Below are 17,989 nucleotides of genomic sequence, written 5' to 3' on the forward strand. Positions count from 1 at the left end.
CCTAGCCACAAATTTGCCAGAGGACCACCAACTCAGTCCCTACTGAACAAAGCAGATACAGATGGAGCCAGGTTGAGCAGTGACACTAAGTATTCATGCCAAAAAACACATTCTATTTTGCAGTTCTGTCACTGCTAAACTCTAAACACCCGGACCCCACGATAGGGAGTGCCTTAGATTGCAAAGCTCATGCAATAATTACAGTAGAGCCTTGCAATCCTAAACACACTTACTAAGGAGTAAACTCCACTGGACGTCATGGAACTTACTTCCAAGTGAGCATACACAGCGCTGTGCATATAGGTACATTGATAATCCACACTTGCAGTCTGGTTTCTTGAACTAAGCACCTCTGTCTGTTCATCAAGCTTTGTTTTCTACAAAGACCAAACCTGTTACCTTATTCCAAATTCGTCAGTTTCCCTCAGGTTTCGGTGTTACTACAAAAAAACCTCTCTTCCTTTAGAGTAGGGCTGGACAAAGGCAATGAAGGGCACTGGCCTACCAGGCCATAGTCCCCACCCCACCCCACCAATTGGCCCCAGCTCACACACAATATTTACATACCCTCAAATAGTCAAAGGAAATACACACTTAACCCAACAACAATGCGGAAAAGTGGAAAAGAACACTACATATCTGAGAGCCACTGTGTTGAACCTCAGGCCCATGGGACAAATCCTGGGCCTCCAATCCTTCCCTCTGGGGTTCCCCAGATTGGCACGCCCCCCTTCCCCAAGCTCAGCCCCCCTTCCCCAAATGCCAATTCTTTGATTGTTTCTTGGTTTTGGCACAGGCTTCCCCATTCTCAAAGTTTGAAACGCCTCTCCTACAGCTTAGTTATTGGTAGGGTGACCATATGAAAAGGAGGACAGGGCTCCTGTATCTTTAACAGTTGCATAGAAAAGGGAATTTCACCAGGTGTTATTTGTATATATGGAGAACCTGGTGAAATTCCCTCTTCATCCCAACAGTTAAAGGTGCAGGAGCTATACTAGAGTGACCATTTTAAAAGAGGGCAGGGCAGCTTTAACTGGTGTGATGAATTTCACCACATTCTTCATATATACAAATGACACCTGCAGAAATTCCCTTTTCAATACAACTGTTAAAGATACAGGAGCCCTGTCCTTAAGCTAAAATATGCTGGTGTTTTGGCCTCCCCCGCCCCTTTTGGTTTCAGTCTTGCTTACTGCTGGAATGCAGCTTCCTCTATCTTAGCTTTTCTGGAAGTAAAAGACTTTTAAAAATAAATTCAGATTCATTGCACCCATGCTGGTGACAGGGTCTTGAGTTCAAGGGGCCACAGCACTTCTGGCCCTACTCCTGATTTCATGCAGCTTCCATGGCCCCACCCTTGATGTCCACATGTTGAACATGGATATCTGCATAGGGGAACCCTACTCAAAGTGGCTCATTTTATTTTATTTTTAATAAGAGAAAGACAAAGTTTTATTTAAAGGGGATTATTTATTTATTTTAAAAGGTCTGGAATGTTCTGAATGGAAAGGGTTGGACTCTTACTTATGCTTTTTGTGCATATGAATAGTAAATGCAGAACAGGGACAGTATATAATAAGAGACATCCCCCCAAAAATGCTGTGCTGTAAGGATTTGCTGCATACGCAACATTTTGGAGGTAAGTGTAGAAGAATGCTGGTGGGGCCCCCAAAACAGAACATCCTGTGCTGCAGCCCACTTAGGCCATGCCTTAATCCTGCCTATAACTCTGTTCCTCCAAAATATATAGGCTGAGTGAACATGTGTATAGGGAGGAGCCCAGTTGAATGTCTAGGGATGTGTGCACACCCCTGCTCACTGGTTCACAAACACATGAGGGGAAAATGGAAGTGCAGGAATGATCGGGGGGGGGGGGTTAGGAGTTCCCTGCCCCCCCCCCAATTTTTTAAAGTTAGTTTGCTTGTGCTGGAGTGGTTAGAAAAATATGTGGGATCAAAGGAGTGGTTTTCTGTATAGTGGAGATCAGATGCAACCCATCCTGTTTGTCTTTGTGCGTGAAATTTATTTGTGCTGGAGCAAAAAGAGGTTCAAAGTAGGGGTTATGTGTTGCAGCGCTCAGACCACTGGCTCTGCCTACCATTCGCTGCCCTGCCCTGCCCTATGTGCCACCAGCCACAATAGGAACCAACTGCCACGAGTGGGGAGGAAGCCCCACTTCCTTGGAAAGGGACTTGTTCCCAATTTTAACTCTTCCCACGACTGCAAGCATGCTCATCTTCAAAAGTAAACACTTTGACGACACGATAATCAACTGGGGTGGGGTGGGGTGGGGGCGAGGGTAATAGGAATAGAATGGGAAACAACCGTTGATTAGCGTGTCGTCCGAACTCAGCCACTGAGAGATTGCAATGCTTGTAGAACAGCCTTCCCTAACCTGGCGCCCTCAACATGTGTTGGGCCACGCTTCCCAGGGAGGTACTGTGAGTTGTAGTCCAAACACATCTGGAGGGCACCTGGTTGAGGAAGCTTGTCGTAGAATGTTCGATGATGATGATATGATTCGGCAGCAAGTGGTGGTCACCAAATGAAAGCCGCAAAGAGGCTCCCTAGTCTCTAGGCTTCCTTGCTTACTCTCGCGTTGTCGGGTCCTTCCCCCTCGCCCCACTCCTTCTTCTCTTGCATTCTCTCCTTCCCTCCGTTCGATGGCTCCGCGCCATTTGTTCAGCAACCTGAACGCTAAGGCGGGGGTTGCGGGGAGGCAGAGTTGGGTGGCTACCACAGATGGGTCGATTAATGGGTCGATTACGAAACAGGGCTAGCTCCCAGTTTCAAGGGACTTCTCTTTTACTACTTCTCCTCCTCCTCCTCCTCCAATGAGATCTGCCCATGGAAATCAATGAGCAATCCTAGATTTTACCTATGATGGCTGCGTACCAACGTGCCCATCTTCAAACAAAAAGTAGTAGTACCAAAGAGTAGAGTTCATTCTCTTTCTAACATTTTCATGTGGGGGGGGAGTGTTTCTTAAGGGTTTGCACATTTAAAAGTACACGTCTGCATGAAGATCAGTGAAGTACGAGGCTTTTGTATGCAAGATGCTGATATGAGGGGTTTCAAAATCCATAGTATTGTAATTCCTTTATTAGGCCAAACAAAGTATCACACCTACACACACATTTTTGGGTGATATTTTGATTGGCTTAATAAAGACATTACACTAATAATTGCTTTTGGAATGTTGTTTATGTCCAACACGGCTGCCTTTGCTTTTTGATATATCTTCTGTACGGGGGAGGGCGGGGTCATTTTTTAAAATGGCTTCTCTAATATGAACCCGGAAGTCACCCATAGAGACAATTCTACTATAACTTATCTCTGTGCTCTCAGCTTCCTCCTCCTCCCTATCATCCGCAGTCATATTATCGTACGCGAAGTCTGAAGACGCGAATTGCTTTAATTGGCGGGGAAGAGAGCATTCGTTTATACCACGTGACAGCGGAAGGCGAAGGCGCTTTCCGCCCATTTATTTTGCCTCGCCAAGCGGGCGCTTCTCACGTGATTACCACGTAGCCTATCACGGAGTGGAGCGCTTCCGCAACGGTGGCCCGGTGGGCTCAGTTTGTTTCCAAGGAAACCTCCGCTGACGCCTGGAGTGGACGGGATCAAGTTATGGCGTTCCGTGGAGAGTTCCGCCGCGTCAGGTGAAATCCATGGCGGGTGGGGTTCTGGAAGCGAGTCTCGCCTTCTCTTATTCTCAAGGGCAGGCAAGCAGACGGGCGTCGTCCGGGGGCCTCTCCGCCATCGGGAGAGGAGGTCGGTCAGTAACACTTCGCAGGTTGCTGATGATTGATGGGGCTGGAGGGGGAGTTCCCTGCAGTTTCGCGGTTCCAGAGGGGGCCTGGGGTTTGCTTCTGCTTCATGCGTCCCTGACCCGAACCCAAGCTCCCAGTGGCGCTGGTCACAGAGCCAGGTACCGATTTACCAGAAAGAACGGGGGAGGAGGGGAGGCAATCATAAACCAGTGTTGAAAGTGACCAGATGATTAGGTTAGGCAAAACTCCCAGGGCCTGAACCCCAAAATGCAATTCCACTTCTTTGGCTTCTGTTTTCTGCTCTTGTGTGACCAAGATCCTGTCTGCAAGGATTGTCTGAGCCACGCAACAACACGTAAAACCACCCCTTTGAATTTACTTCTTTCTTTCTGCTCCAGCACAAATCCTTTTTGCACAAAGGCAAAAGACACTAGGTTTAAAGGAGGGATTGGCCCTCCAGATGTTGTTGGACTGCAATTGCTACCATCCTTCACTGTTGGTTGTGCTCCACTCATAAAAAACAACCACCCACATTGTGTAGAGTTTAGCTAAATCATGTGAAATTGAATCAGGGGGAATAATTAGGAAAGCCACATTTGGAGCTGACATCCAATAATAGTAGTAGAAATAATAGCAGTAACGATAATAACTTTTTATTCCTTGAAGGATGGGTGGCCATTTTTCAATCCTCACAACAACCCTGTGAGTAGGGTAGGCTCACAGACAGTGACAGGGCCAAGGTCACCCAGTGAGCTGCATGCCTGAGTGGGGATTTGAATCCAGGTCTCCTGAGGCGTACACCAGCACCCTAACCGCTCCATCACACTGCCTCTCACTCAGGATGGTAAAATCCCAGGTAGGCTGTGAAGAGCTCTCTCCAAACTGAATGGGCAAAAGAACAGCAGATGAAATTTGCATTGTGAACCTAACCATTCAGATGTGAGACCACTCAATGATCTTGATTTGGAGTTGGTTCAGGATGAGACAAGGAAGCATTATTCTGTAGGATGACATATTTAACTTAAGGATTTCACTATATAGTGATGGCTACTAGCTTTAACGGGAATCAACAAATTCATGGAGCATAGATCTATTAACTGCTTGTAAGCTCTCTAGGTGAGAGTCTCACTGCCCACTACTGAAATCAGAATGTTGTATTAGATCAATCTTTGATCAGACCAAGCAAGGCTATTCTTATCACCCATATTTAACATTGATCAGATCTACATACATATAAGTCTTTTTAGGATTGGGCCTATAGAACTGAAATTTTTAAAAGCCCCTGATCTTCATCAACTGGATCCAGGGTTTGGCTCATCATATCAGTACACTTTTATAAGTGTGCTAAATTTGTAGAATGAAATAACTGCACCATGCATAGGAAAATCAAATGTGTTTTATGAAGAAAACTGGAGTTAGTTTTTTTACAAAACCCTGATTTTTTTAAAAAAAACTCTTGCTGTACTTAGTTGTATTCATTGTCAGTAAAGCAATTCAATATTATTTCTTGTACCATTTAAAAAAGGCAGATTAGATTATGTGTCATGGGAGGTGGCCTTTGTAATCTTCTTACCATGTTTTCTGAGACTTTTTCCATGAGCTTACATAACAATATCTTATTTAATTTAATCCTGTACACTTGTTCCTGTTCTATATTGTGCTACCAATGTGCTGTGTAGGTGTCAGTTGAGCAATCAGATATAGAAATTGGGATTTGTTCTGGGGAACACTTTGTGTAAGCCGTTATGATATTGAAAGAGGTTTAAAATGTTAGAAACTAATCTGGAAATTCTTCATTTACTTTTTATTTATATAGTACATATTCCCATGGATCCTGAACTGCTTCTAGAAAGTCTTCTTTAGTTGTGTCCATCCGTTTGTATTGACACGGGAAGGATTCTTTGCTGGCAGGTAAGTGTGTCAATATGTTTATCTTTGTAATGAGAGCAGGTATAACTTAATTAAGGGGGGTGTTTTTGTTATTTACTGATCCGTGAAAACATATATGAGAATTATACAACTAGAAAGTAACTCAGGAGATATCCAAGTAACTCAATATTATGAAATATGCTGCCTAGACTTAGCTAAGTCTAAGGGCCATTTTTGTAGTGTTGGTTGGAGCAAGTGGCTTTTTGGATAAAACTAATCTTGTTTGTTTGTATATTTATGTGGGGCCATCAGCATCCATGGTGCTTTAAAGTGTAATGTAAAGAAAAAACATTTTCATGCCAAGGAGCTTATGCTTACCCCAGTCTTCTCCCACCTGGTGTCCTCGAGATATGTTGGACTGCAGCTCCCATCATCCTCAGCCAGCATGACCATGCTCGCTGTGAATAATGGGAATAGTAGTCCAACACATTTGGAGGGCACTAGGTTCAGACTGGCTATTCTACCACAAGGATATACGCTTGTCTGAGAAAAGTTTTTATTTTAAGGTTGTAGTCCTTTCTGTAATAATTACCTTTCTGAATAATTCTATTTTTCTTTTTCTTTTTAGTATCTATTTAGTCATTTCATTGATTTGGGAGTTTAAATCCAGTTGCTGGCTATGGCTCACCAGTTATCAGAAGACACAGACGAACTGTTTGAAAAGTTTTTGAAAGAGGTAGAACTATGTTTTTTTTAAAAATGTATATTTGAACTGTAATACCACCCTGCCATTGCCACATTCTGAAAGCTTCCAGACTGTCCCCATCTCCTAAAGTTGGCTCAATCTGGTGTCAGCCAGTAGCTCCGTCAAGAGGTTTTAGAATGTTTTAAGGATGTTTTAATCATGCATACTATGTTTTTAATCAGTTTTTATGTGTTTTATATTCACTGTTGTTCCCTGCCTCAATCCAAGAGGTGGGTAAGAATTATTATTATTATTATTATTATTTTACCAGTATGTTTAGCAGCATATAGGGAAAAGCTGTCTCACTCCTGCCCTGTTTGACTTACATTGCAAGTCAGTGTAGCTCTTGGCGATTGTGACAAAACGATAATTTATGTTATTGTTTATATGTGTATGTTTAAGTGTTTGGTTCAGGTTTGGATTTGCTGGTGTCATCCGATTGGTTGGTTGATTTGAATGGAGAGAGCGGAGGTGGGGGGGAGTGTGAGACAGTTAAGGGTTTTTTTAGGCAGTAAGAAGAGTCATTCAGAGTCAGAAGAGTCAAGGTTAAGGAGTTAGTGAGGGTAGAACTGAGTGGGGTTTAGTAGAGGCTTGTTTCAGTATAGTATTAAGAAAGTGAGGTTATAGGATTTGGAGGTGGTTAGAATTCCCTGGGAGACTGAGGGAGGTAGATGTATGTGGATAACGTAGAATAATGTTAAAGTGTATTTTAAAATCTTTTTCTATATGAATAAACTTTATTCTTATTTTGTTTAACCACCATGTCTGCTCAGTCATAAGTGTTACTTCAGGTGTACAGTACTCACACGCACTCACACACAAAGATTTATTATTCTCTCATTCTTTTAGAAGATAAAGAATAGGGTGGTGGCAGCAGAGGAGAGGTTTGATAATAGACGTCACAGAAGCTGGTGATGCCACAGCTATCCATTACCAAAATGTTTTATCTTGTTACATGTACCTACAACGCAAAATGTGTGTACTTGACTTTATTATAACTTAGTCCACAACCCACCAAATGAGATAATATTATAAGGAATTCAAACAACAGGACATTTCTTTGAACGTTGAAAATAAATGCTTGTAATTTAAGTTGATTTATGCACCAGTCTTTAATTACCTGGAATTAAAATTCCAATGATAGTGGAATTTTCCTTCCTTTAAATGTGGATAAAATCACAGCTGTTGTCCCATTCAAGTGAATGGACATACCTTTCCCTTTGTAGGATGGCCCATTCCAGTAGCTGAAGACTGGGGTGTGGTGAAATTCCTATATCTCAGTGGCAACAGGAAAAATGTGTTCTTTTAAAATTAGGCTTTTGTCAGACCTAAGTGGCCACACTAAGTGTACACACTCTGTACAGCACCATGTACATTGATGGTGCTATATAAATAAATAAATAATAATAATAATAATAATAATAATAATAATAATAATCTGGGCAAAATAAGCAGTGGCTAAGTGATAGAACTGCAATATCCTGTAGGGCTTGTTCTGTCTGGTTTGGTTGAGGGGGATTCTAAGGATTGTCTCTCCCTGTGAGAGACCTCGCTTAATCAAAAGCCCAAAGCATCCAGTGGAATAAGTCCGTCAGCCAAGGTCCGAACCCATCCAAACACTAGCACGCTAACTGCACATGTACATTGATGGTGCTATATAAATAAATAAATAAATAAATAATAATAATAATAATTCTGGGTTTTTATACACCTGTAAACAAAGATTTTGATGTCATGTCTATCATGGCTAAAACATGCAAGAAGCAAGAAAAGTATCAAGAATTGTAGTTTGTGCCTAAAAACAAAACAAAAAAGATTGCTCTTCTGCCGGAGGCATCAGTAAAATACAAAAGAGGATACTTTAAGCCAGGGGTTCTCAACCTGTGGGTCGCAACGCTTTTGGGGGTCGAACGACCCTTTCATAGGGGTCGCCTAAGACCATCAGAAAACACATATTTCATTTATTTGTAATTAGAAATAAATATTTCACAATATATAATTATATATTGTTTTTGTGATTAATCACTATGCTTTAATTATGTTCAATTTGTAACAATGAAAATACATCCTGCATATCAGATATTTACATTACGATTCATAACAGTAGCAAAATTACAGTTATGAAGTAGCAACGAAAATAATTTTATGGTTGAGGGTCACCACAACATGAGGAACTGTATTAAAGGGTGAGTTAAATTAAATTTAACTGTATTAAAGCATTAGGAAGGTTGAGAACCACTGCTTTAAGCTAATGGGAGCTCCGTCCAGCAGAGGGGTATCTCAATTTGGCCAAGTTGTGAAACCTATTTACTGCCTGTTCAGTTTCTCTTACCTATACCTCAAGGGTTTTTCATTCTAATCAGGGCAGATACTTACGTGGAGCTGTGGCATGGAGGGGGGTCCTTGTCCCTCTATGCCTTCTATTCCTAGCCATCTGCTCCTGTTTCTTTGGGAAATTTGTGCCCATATATTTAGTGTACTTTAGGGACGTTAATGCAGCCAGTGTATTCATAGTAGGGGCAAGAAGGAGTAGAAAGCTTATGTGTTTGTGTCAGGTAATGAATTTGCTAGTTTGAAATTCAATCTTGCATGTAAAGTGTGTGGGATGATAATAGTGATGATGTCAGACTCCCTTCTAACTTCACAGAGTTTTAACAGTCATGATCTTGAAAATGCTTAATAGTGTACGTCATTAATGAGGCAATCTGGTTGACTTAATTAATACTGTATGTGGACTTTTAAATGCTGCTTTCACTGGTTGCGTTCGGATGACACGTTAGTCCACGGAGTGTGAATAGTCCACTCGACAGATGACTATTTGCATGTTGCACTTGGGCTCCATGGAGTATTCACACTCCATTGAGTAGCTGTCTCTCCCCCCTCCAACCCCCACCGAATGGTGGCGCTAGTTCCTGCTTACCTTATTGGGGTGCTGCCATTCTGTGGGGAGGGGCAAAGTGGGGATGAGAGCTGCAGCACACGAAGATACGCCATGGCCGTTGCCAGAGCAACGCTGGAGGCAGCGCATTGATTCTACTTGCTGTCAGGAGGTATGGTGCCTCTGCCACCACTTCTTTCTCCCGCAAAGGCCACAGTGCATCTTTTGCAGTGCCCGTCGCCAGAGAAAGAAGCGGTGTTGGAGGTTTTGCTCCTCCTGACAGGAGGTGGAGTCAATACGCTGTCACTCCAGTGGGTGCGTTTCCTCCCTGGCTGTGCAGGGACAGGTCATGGGGATGGCGCTCGACACTGAAGTGTCCTTTGCCAGTGGCTGGATCCCATGCCCTGATGCACAAGGAGACGGTTCCGCAGCTTCTTGCTTCTGCAGCTGGCATGTGCAGAGAAACATGCGCCACAGCCACCGCAGAAGCAAGAGGCTGCAGAACGGTCTCCTTGCATGTCAAGACATGTGATCCAGCTGCTGGCGAAGGACACGTCAGCACCGAGTGCCGTCTTCCCTGTCAAGATCACATGGCTTGGCGCCGACACATCCGTACTTGTCGGGGCCATAGCAACAGGGAAGTGGGTAGCTATAGCAATGCTGCCCCCTTCCCTGTTGCCATGGCCCCAATGGGGAAGGAGGAGTGCCGCATGGGTGCAACCATCTGTCCTGCAGCTGTGACGAGAAGGAGAGTCTTGCTCTTCCTGTCTCTATTCACCACACCAGAAGGGGGACGGGAAGTCGAAGCACCACTCCTGCCACTGCCAAGCCAATATCGGTAGATGGATTTCTCCTTACACATCAAGCCACAGGGGACATCCTTCACCACCTGCCCTGCGATCCATTTGGGAGTCGGCTCGAGGAGATGGAAGGAGCTCCTTCTACCCCCTCAAGCCGATCTCCAGATGGATTGCAGGGTAAGGGGCATGCACATCCCTGGGAACATGTCGGGCCCCGCAGTCAGCAATGCCCCACCCAGGGATGGCATGATCGGCAGCTCCCAAAACGTTTCCCGGAACCAGCTTATTTCCCATGCCGATAGAGGCACGCTGGGCAAGAGCAGCAAGGGTTTCTGCCACTCTGGCCTCATAATTCTGTAAACACGGGAAATAATCCATGGAGCCCGCCACATGACATGATAAGCAACGGTTGTGCAGATAAACAACTCTGCAATTGGTTGGTTACCTCTGTTGATTATTTCTGGAAAATAACTAACTGGCGTGGTTTTTCCCGACATACGACACGTTAGTCAACGGGGGACTATTTAAGCAACGGTTGACTAGCGTGTTGTCTGAACTGACCCATTGTGTGTTAACTTACTGATAAGAACCATCTATTTTTATCCAACTGCTTTGTGTACACCATCTTTTTTCCAGAGTTTCCTTGTTTGGAAGGTTACAGTTAGAAAGGCCTGGAGATTTGTTCCTTTTTCAATATTTCCTGATATCTCAGGCAATTGATATATCAGGAAACGGCAATGGCATTTTTTCTGTAAGTGTTTTCTTCCCCAGCTGTTACTCTACTATTTGAAGTTGACAAGATGGCTGGACATAGAAGGTTTCCAGATCTCAGTCACAACATCTGGGGAGGTTTCAATTTCTTCAGTTACTATACTCTGAGGAGTATCAGCATCATCCAAGTCCCACTTGCTGAACAGAGGATGCAGTCAGTCACAAAAGAAATAGCAAGTGATAACAGAACATGCATCAAACACCTGTCAATAGCTCCCAAGTCGTTGTTTTGGGGCATGGTGTTGCATTAATACTTGCGGTTTGCCTTAAAAAAACAGAATTTAACCTTGCCTTTTTTATTTATAGGCTATACATTAAAATTATATTAAAAAAAGTAAATCTCCTTTCTCTGGATAGTTCAATATCTTAGAAGAATAAAAATATATGTTGTTGTTTTTTGGCTTTACCATTTACTTAAGGCCTGCTCCATATACCATATTTCGCTACATGGAATGTCTAGACTTGCTTTCCCTAGGCTCCAGATGTTTTGGACTAAAACTCCCAGCATTCCTGATCATTCGCCATTGTAGCTGGGATTGATGGGAGTTGAAATTGAAAACATCTGGAAGGCACCAGGCTGGAGAAGGCTGTCTAGAAAAAGTATGCAACCTGCACATAGATCACTATGGCTTGGTTCAGATGTAAGGCCAGACCATGGTTTGCACTAACTCTAGTTTAGACTTCAAACTATGATTTGTGTTCCAAACATGCAGGCAAACACATGGGTTATGCAGTTTCCTTCTCCACCCATCTTCCCCAAGAATCCCTGAATGCTGTCCTAAGCATTGGCTTCCGAGGGTGGAGCAGCATCCAAAACCATGATTTGTCAGTTTGGCTATAATACAAAAACATAGTTTCAAACCATGACTTGAGATTCTGGCCACTCACAAACCATTGGCCCTGTTCAGACAATACACTAAACCATGACTGTTAAGCAGTTTGAGCTACACATTCTGGCTTAGTGTGTTGTGTGAACCATTCCTAGCCATGGTGGCTACATAATCATGGTTTAAACACACTAACCTATGATGACCATATGAAAAGGAGGACAGGGCTCCTGTATCTAATAGTTGCAATGAAGAGGGAATTTTGTCAGGTGTCATTTGTATGCATACAGCACCTGGTGAAATTCCCTCTTCATCACAACAGTTAAAGCTGCAGGAGCCCTGCCCTCTTTTGTATCTGGACACTCTATACTGCTGCAGCTTTAATGTTGTGATGAAGAGGGGATTTCACCAGGTGCTGCATGCATATAAATGACACCTGCTGAAATTCCCTTTTCTAGGCAATTGTTAAAGATACAGGAGACCTGTCCTCCTTTTCATATGGCCACCCTACACTAACCACTTGCCGCAAAAGGCTTAGGGAACCGCCCAGGGAGCTTCGGCTGTTGGGCGGTATAAAAATGCAATAAATAATAATAGTGGCCTATCCATGGCTTAGATGTTATCTGAACAGTCCCATAGTTTCTTAAATGGTGTTTGTTCAGACTTCACAACAAAGTATGGCTTTGCAAGTCATTGTTGGGTGTTTATGTCTGAACTATCTCAGTGAGTGACAACTGCACACTTACCTGTTTGGTGCAAGTTTTTGGTGTATAAGCAAGTGCTTTTTTGTTTTATCTGTCTTTTTTGCAGCTGGTTTTATGGTATTTGTGTATGCTATTGTATTTATGAGGGTTGTATGCCACCGTGGCCTCTTTGGTGAGGAAAGGCACGATATAAATAAAATAAGTTGCCACAAGCCTCTGAGTTCCTTCAGAAATATTGTAATAAATTTTTCAGCAATAGATGCATACATCTACATCTACATTTGTATACATATATAGCACAGAGGCAAAAAACAGACCCTCTCTCCATTGCTGGAAATGGCAGAGATGGAAAATAAACTTTGGATAATTCTGAGAGACTAATATGTAGACTAAAATACAGGAAGAAAATATAGAAACATAGCACAGATATTTTACTTAATCATTGAAATATGTCTTCTCTGTTTCTGCACTAAATCAATGTGGATATGATCAAGCCAAAGTTAATTACTTCAAAGTCCCGTTGAATTTTAAGCACATACTCAATTCTCCTTGAAATCAGTGGGACTCAAACATGCTTAACTTTGGCTGGATCATGCACAATTTATGGGGAGCCAACAAAAATAAACCATAACAGCACAAGTGATTCTTTTACTGATTCAGTCTCTTTCAGATGATTCACTTGGAAATGAACCAAAGCAGAAACGCGGTATTCCTGAGAGCATTGGACAATCTAGGAATAAGAAGCATTCTGTGCCATGGTGGATATCTGAGGAAGATTCAGACGATGGTAGTGAGTTTTGTTACGCTTTGTGTAATGTCTCTGTTATTTGTGGCCACAAGATGTCAGTGAAGGCCTTTTGTGTCGCTCACTGCTTTTCTCCCCCTTCTTGTTTTACTTCTGACCGCAGCTCATGTCTCAAACAAAGCGATTTTCAGTTTTGAAAATGGTGTTTCTAAATACAACATATGCATAACAGAAGCAATGTGCACTATGAAGTGTATGAAAGAAGCCTCTGTAAGCAGAACATAAGTCCCTGAATGCAGTTTGAATTTATACTTGTGCAAGGTTTTGCACAAACCGTATGCTCGCCAAAAAAATAGCAGTTCTGCATGTGGACGCTTCTTTCTATCATATAAGTGATTCATTAGATTAAAATCAGTGTCTTGGATCCTAAGAAGTTCACAAAGGAGAGTTTCTCATTTTCTCCACTCTCCTGCAGCCCCCTTCCCTCCGTCCCCCAAAAGCCTTTCTGGAGGATCGGGGGCCCTTCTGAACAATGTGGGATGGGATGCAGAGGGCTGAGGTTAGGAGGAGGAGAGGGGGAATACTTGTTCCATGAGCCTCTTTAAATTGGTTTATTTTAAGATTCAAGCCAGTATCTTTTATGAATTACATGTCAGAACAAGTGCAATTGGAAGTCTGGGAAATATAGGTTAAGCCTTACAAAGTTCTGTTTCTATTCTTAGCTATATTCTAATCATAGGTTTTCCTTCTTATTTCTGCCAATAACTCAAAAAATCCATAAGGACTTCTGATTAACCTATACATAAGTCCATTCCACTTCTTTCTTCTGGAGTATTTCAAAATGCATGGATGCTGTCTCCTTATTTACTTCTGCATTCAGGGGACTACAGACAAGCAGAAATGAGAATATTCACCTGCAATCCTAAATGTGCTTATTTGGGATTAAGTCCCATTGAGTTCAGTAGGTCATCCTTCTGAGTAAACATGCAAATGATCACACTGTGATTTGGTTTATATATTCATTGGGAGCTGAACTAACATAGGATACTATAAGCAGGGATTACATCTGCCCACCCCAGATGTTTTGGCCTACAACTCATATGATCACTCACCATTGACTATGTTAGCTAGGGCTGATGGGATTTGTCGGCCAATAAAGTACAGCAATCTGCTTCCTTACTTTCTATCCAAAGTGTGGATCTGACAAACTAATATATTAGGCGAGCAATTGTCCTTTTCTGTATGTAACCTATCATTATGCACTGTCTGTGTAAAAATACAGTTCTAAATTCCTGTATGCAAGTACAGGTTGTGCGATAAATGTTTCATTTCTCATCCTGTCTTCTGATCAAACTTGGTCATAAATTAGAAACAAGAAGTATGAAGAACAAAGGAAGTTTTAGGATTGTTGGAAATCAAATGATATTACCAGACCAATAAAACAACTATAGGATAAAACTTGGCTTATTTTTTCTAGATAGCGTGCCACTACTTTCCCAACAGATCTGAAAATCTGTTTCTCTGTTGAACTGCACAGTGTTGATTTCTGCAGAATTAAGCTTGGTGTTTTTTTTAATATAAGGGGTTTCATGTTTTTATATGATGCAGTTGTACATCTGTTTCTGCTGCATTTTCAGCTTTTAGGCTGCAATCTTAAACCACCATATTTTGAAGTATGTTGATTTCAAATGAGCAGAGCAAGTAAAGAAGTTTAGGACTGAGGTGCTAGTCAGCTTTTCACTGTATGGTCCTTGTTTCTTTGGCCTGGATCTAGACCTGCTCTTCTTTTAAATAGAAGTGCTCCTTCTGTTCATGAAGGCTCTTGATCCACCAGCAGTTCTCACCAGTTCCACCTTCCCGTGCAATCCGCTGTGTCGCATCCCATATGTTTCTGGAAAGGAGCATATTTTCATGGAGGAACGGAAGGAAAAAATCAGCTAAAATCTCACCGTCCTTCTGCCAGTGGAACATCGAGTGGGTGGGAGTCTACTCACAGGATCTCTGGATCCAAGCCTATTAGTTTAAACAGCCTTAGATTTTGCACTTCTCTGAGTATGTAATACATAGAGTGAGAAGCTTAATATTGCATTCGTTCAACTACAGTCACTAAGATTCCACAGAAACACCCGGTCTGAGAATCAAAACCTAAACAATCATAGAATCGTAGATCATAGATTCATAGAATAGTAGAGTTGGAAGGGGCCTAACAAGGCCATCAAGTCCAACCCCCTGCTCATTGCAGGAATCTACCTCAAAACATACCTGACAGATGGCTGTCCAGCTGCCTCTTGAATGCCTCTAGTGTGGGAGAGGCCACGACCTCCCTAGGTCATTGGTTCCATTGTCATACTGCTTGGTGTTATATTAATGTTTCTACATTTTGTTCCATGAGCAAAAGAGATGTTACTGCTACTGCTATGGACGTTCTGCACTGTATATGTCAACACTGTTGCAGTACTTCCATAACTGGTTGAAAGTCGAAATAAGATATGTGCACAAATCAAGGCACCTTAATTACTTGTCAAGAGAAGACTTTTTTTGTTTTTGGTGAAACACCTATAAGAAGTCTCCCTAATCTTAGTGCCAGCATTTCAGTAGAAAGCAAGACAAATCACACTACAGTCAAATGCAGGGATGTCTGGTGAGAGAACCTCCATATTTTATTAGTTTCAGATTGGAGAAAGATGGATTTGCAATGGATTTGCAAGCTACTTGCATGGCTGCATGGAGGGTGTAGTAGTTCCTATTTATGGGCTGAGCAATTTTTGAAGTAATGATGGCAGTAAGAAATATATCTCTACTACCTTATTGTGATAATATGTTTGGATTCCTTTATTCTTAAGCAAGTTTTTGTAATCCCACACTACTAAGCGTGTTGTGTAATATCGAAGCCATCTGGACAGTGCTTCTTTTTTCCTCTTTGATTAAATCATTTTTGGACTTGTTTATTTTTGCTTTTTAGTCACTATTGAATTTTTTTCTCTATGTTATGTTCTCCCTGGATTGCCCAAGTTCCTAAGACAAACAAGTTTATCAAACAAGGGAATGAGAAGAAATTTACTGGGGGAAAAGATGAAATGGTTGAAGATGGTGAAAAGAAGATACTACTTTCAAATAACCAGTCTGGTACTAGATTAAATTCCATGTTTGTAGATATCAGCTTGGTGTTGTGCTGTGTTGCAAGTAAAAATCAATTCCTCTGCCATAATAATGTGTTTCTTTTGTTTGATCGCAAGCTTTTTTGATCAAACAAAGATCGCTTTAGTAATTATGTCTGCTATTGCCAAAAATAATTAGAGAGCACAACCTAGCAGGAGTGAGTTGGTTCAAACAGAAGGTTCCTCTTGTATCTAGAAGGGCCCAGGTTCAGTCTCTGGCTTCTTCAGTTAGGACTGGTGAAAATGCTTGTCTGAAAACCTGAAGAACTACTGTCAAAGCATTTATTTTATTTCTGCCTTTCAGGATTCCCTCTCAAGGTGGCAAGTACCTCTCCAATAGGCAATAGTGAGCTAGTTGATCTCACTCGGTATAAGGCTGTTTCAATATTCCTGTGAAATATTTAAATGTACTATGAAATAGTTCTGTAAGCTTTCCTGGTTTCCTGAGCTCTGTGTGGAGGTATGGTTCAATGCTTAGTGAGGGATTGGGATTGAACTGTACCTGGACATGATCTCCTCCAATATCTTCATGTTTGCATATGGGCCTGTCATGCAGTGTTGAACAGGGCAATCTGAGCATAACACATTGTTTACAAATAGTGTGGTATGTATGCAAGAGCCTATGGAAATGTGATGTCCATTGTGTGGTGCCGCAGGGATCTGGTCCGGGTCAGAGAGAGTTCAATCACAATTCTTCCACTTTGAGCTTGACTCAATGATCGCAACAGGAAAAGCAGCCTTCGTAGCTTCTCTCCCCACCCCTGCATTTGCTGCGCGTGCGACTGCCATTTGCATAATCCTCATAATGCTACAAGCCCTACTGTATGTCATGGATTGTAGGGTGGGTGCAAAGCCACCCCCAGCGGGGTTCGGACAACACAGCAACCCATCACAGGAACAATGCCAATGGTGGGCACGCGATACACGCATGCCATGATAGCTTATTTTCCTGGTCCAATTGTCCGAACTCAGCCTGTATATTGGATTGAATGTCTGCACAGGACTGTAGCGTTCCAGTTTTATGTAAATTCCAACTTTTGCTTAGGAAGAGATGGAGTTTGTAAAGTTCCAAACACTGTACTGCAAACACTGGATGACTGAGGGCTCTCCTGTGACTGGAGGCTTAGCTTAGTGTAAACATTGCCTTTCTTGCTTAATTAGATTACTTTTAACACCCTTCTGAAAAACAAAACTATTCATTAAAAAAACAACCCTAATCTATGGGTTGTATCCAGTGGTTGCATGAGTGGAAGGCAGCTCACACACCAGTCTGCAGTTCCCTCTCCCCACTAAAAAGCTCTCCTGAGAGCTGGGGAAACCTACTAACCATACAGGGCTGCAGTAGAAGGGGGAATTTCCCAAAATCAGATGGGGGAACTTTTCGCTGATGACTCACATGGGGGAATGGATGGGAGCAGTATAACACTATTGGGTCTTCTGCAGCTTTCAGTGGTTTTTGTTACCATCCATCATGGTATGCACCTTGACTAACTGAGTTGGGCTTAGAACCAAGTAGGAGTTCAACCTGGCCTTGACACTAAATGGGAAGTTCAGGTGGCAGTGATGACTGGGAGCACTTTTTACCAGCTTTGGCTGCTACACAAACTTACCTGTCTGGACAGGATGAACCTTGCCTCGATTATACAACCACTAGAGACATCCAGGTTGGACTACCGTAATATGCTCTATGTGTCTTTCAAGATTCAGAATCTTCAACTG

The 17,989-nt window shown here is 42.4% G+C and overlaps 1 protein-coding gene across 1 annotated transcript in view; it reads left to right on the forward strand.

Moving 5' to 3' along the window:
- The first annotated feature begins 5,597 nt into the window (after positions 1-5,597).
- CEP162 (centrosomal protein 162) overlaps positions 5,598-17,989 on the forward strand; it is a 45,455-nt gene continuing 33,063 nt past the window's right edge. The window contains exons 1-4 of the mRNA XM_063124901.1: positions 5,598-5,684; positions 6,271-6,378; positions 13,028-13,154; positions 16,125-16,238. Coding sequence (XP_062980971.1) covers positions 6,322-6,378; positions 13,028-13,154; positions 16,125-16,238 — 298 coding nt within the window. The 5' untranslated portion in view covers positions 5,598-5,684; positions 6,271-6,321. The remainder of the gene's footprint in view (positions 5,685-6,270; positions 6,379-13,027; positions 13,155-16,124; positions 16,239-17,989) is intronic.

Source organism: Elgaria multicarinata, chromosome 4, assembly GCF_023053635.1.
Source record: "Elgaria multicarinata webbii isolate HBS135686 ecotype San Diego chromosome 4, rElgMul1.1.pri, whole genome shotgun sequence".
Classification (NCBI taxonomy): Eukaryota; Metazoa; Chordata; class Lepidosauria; order Squamata; family Anguidae; genus Elgaria; species Elgaria multicarinata.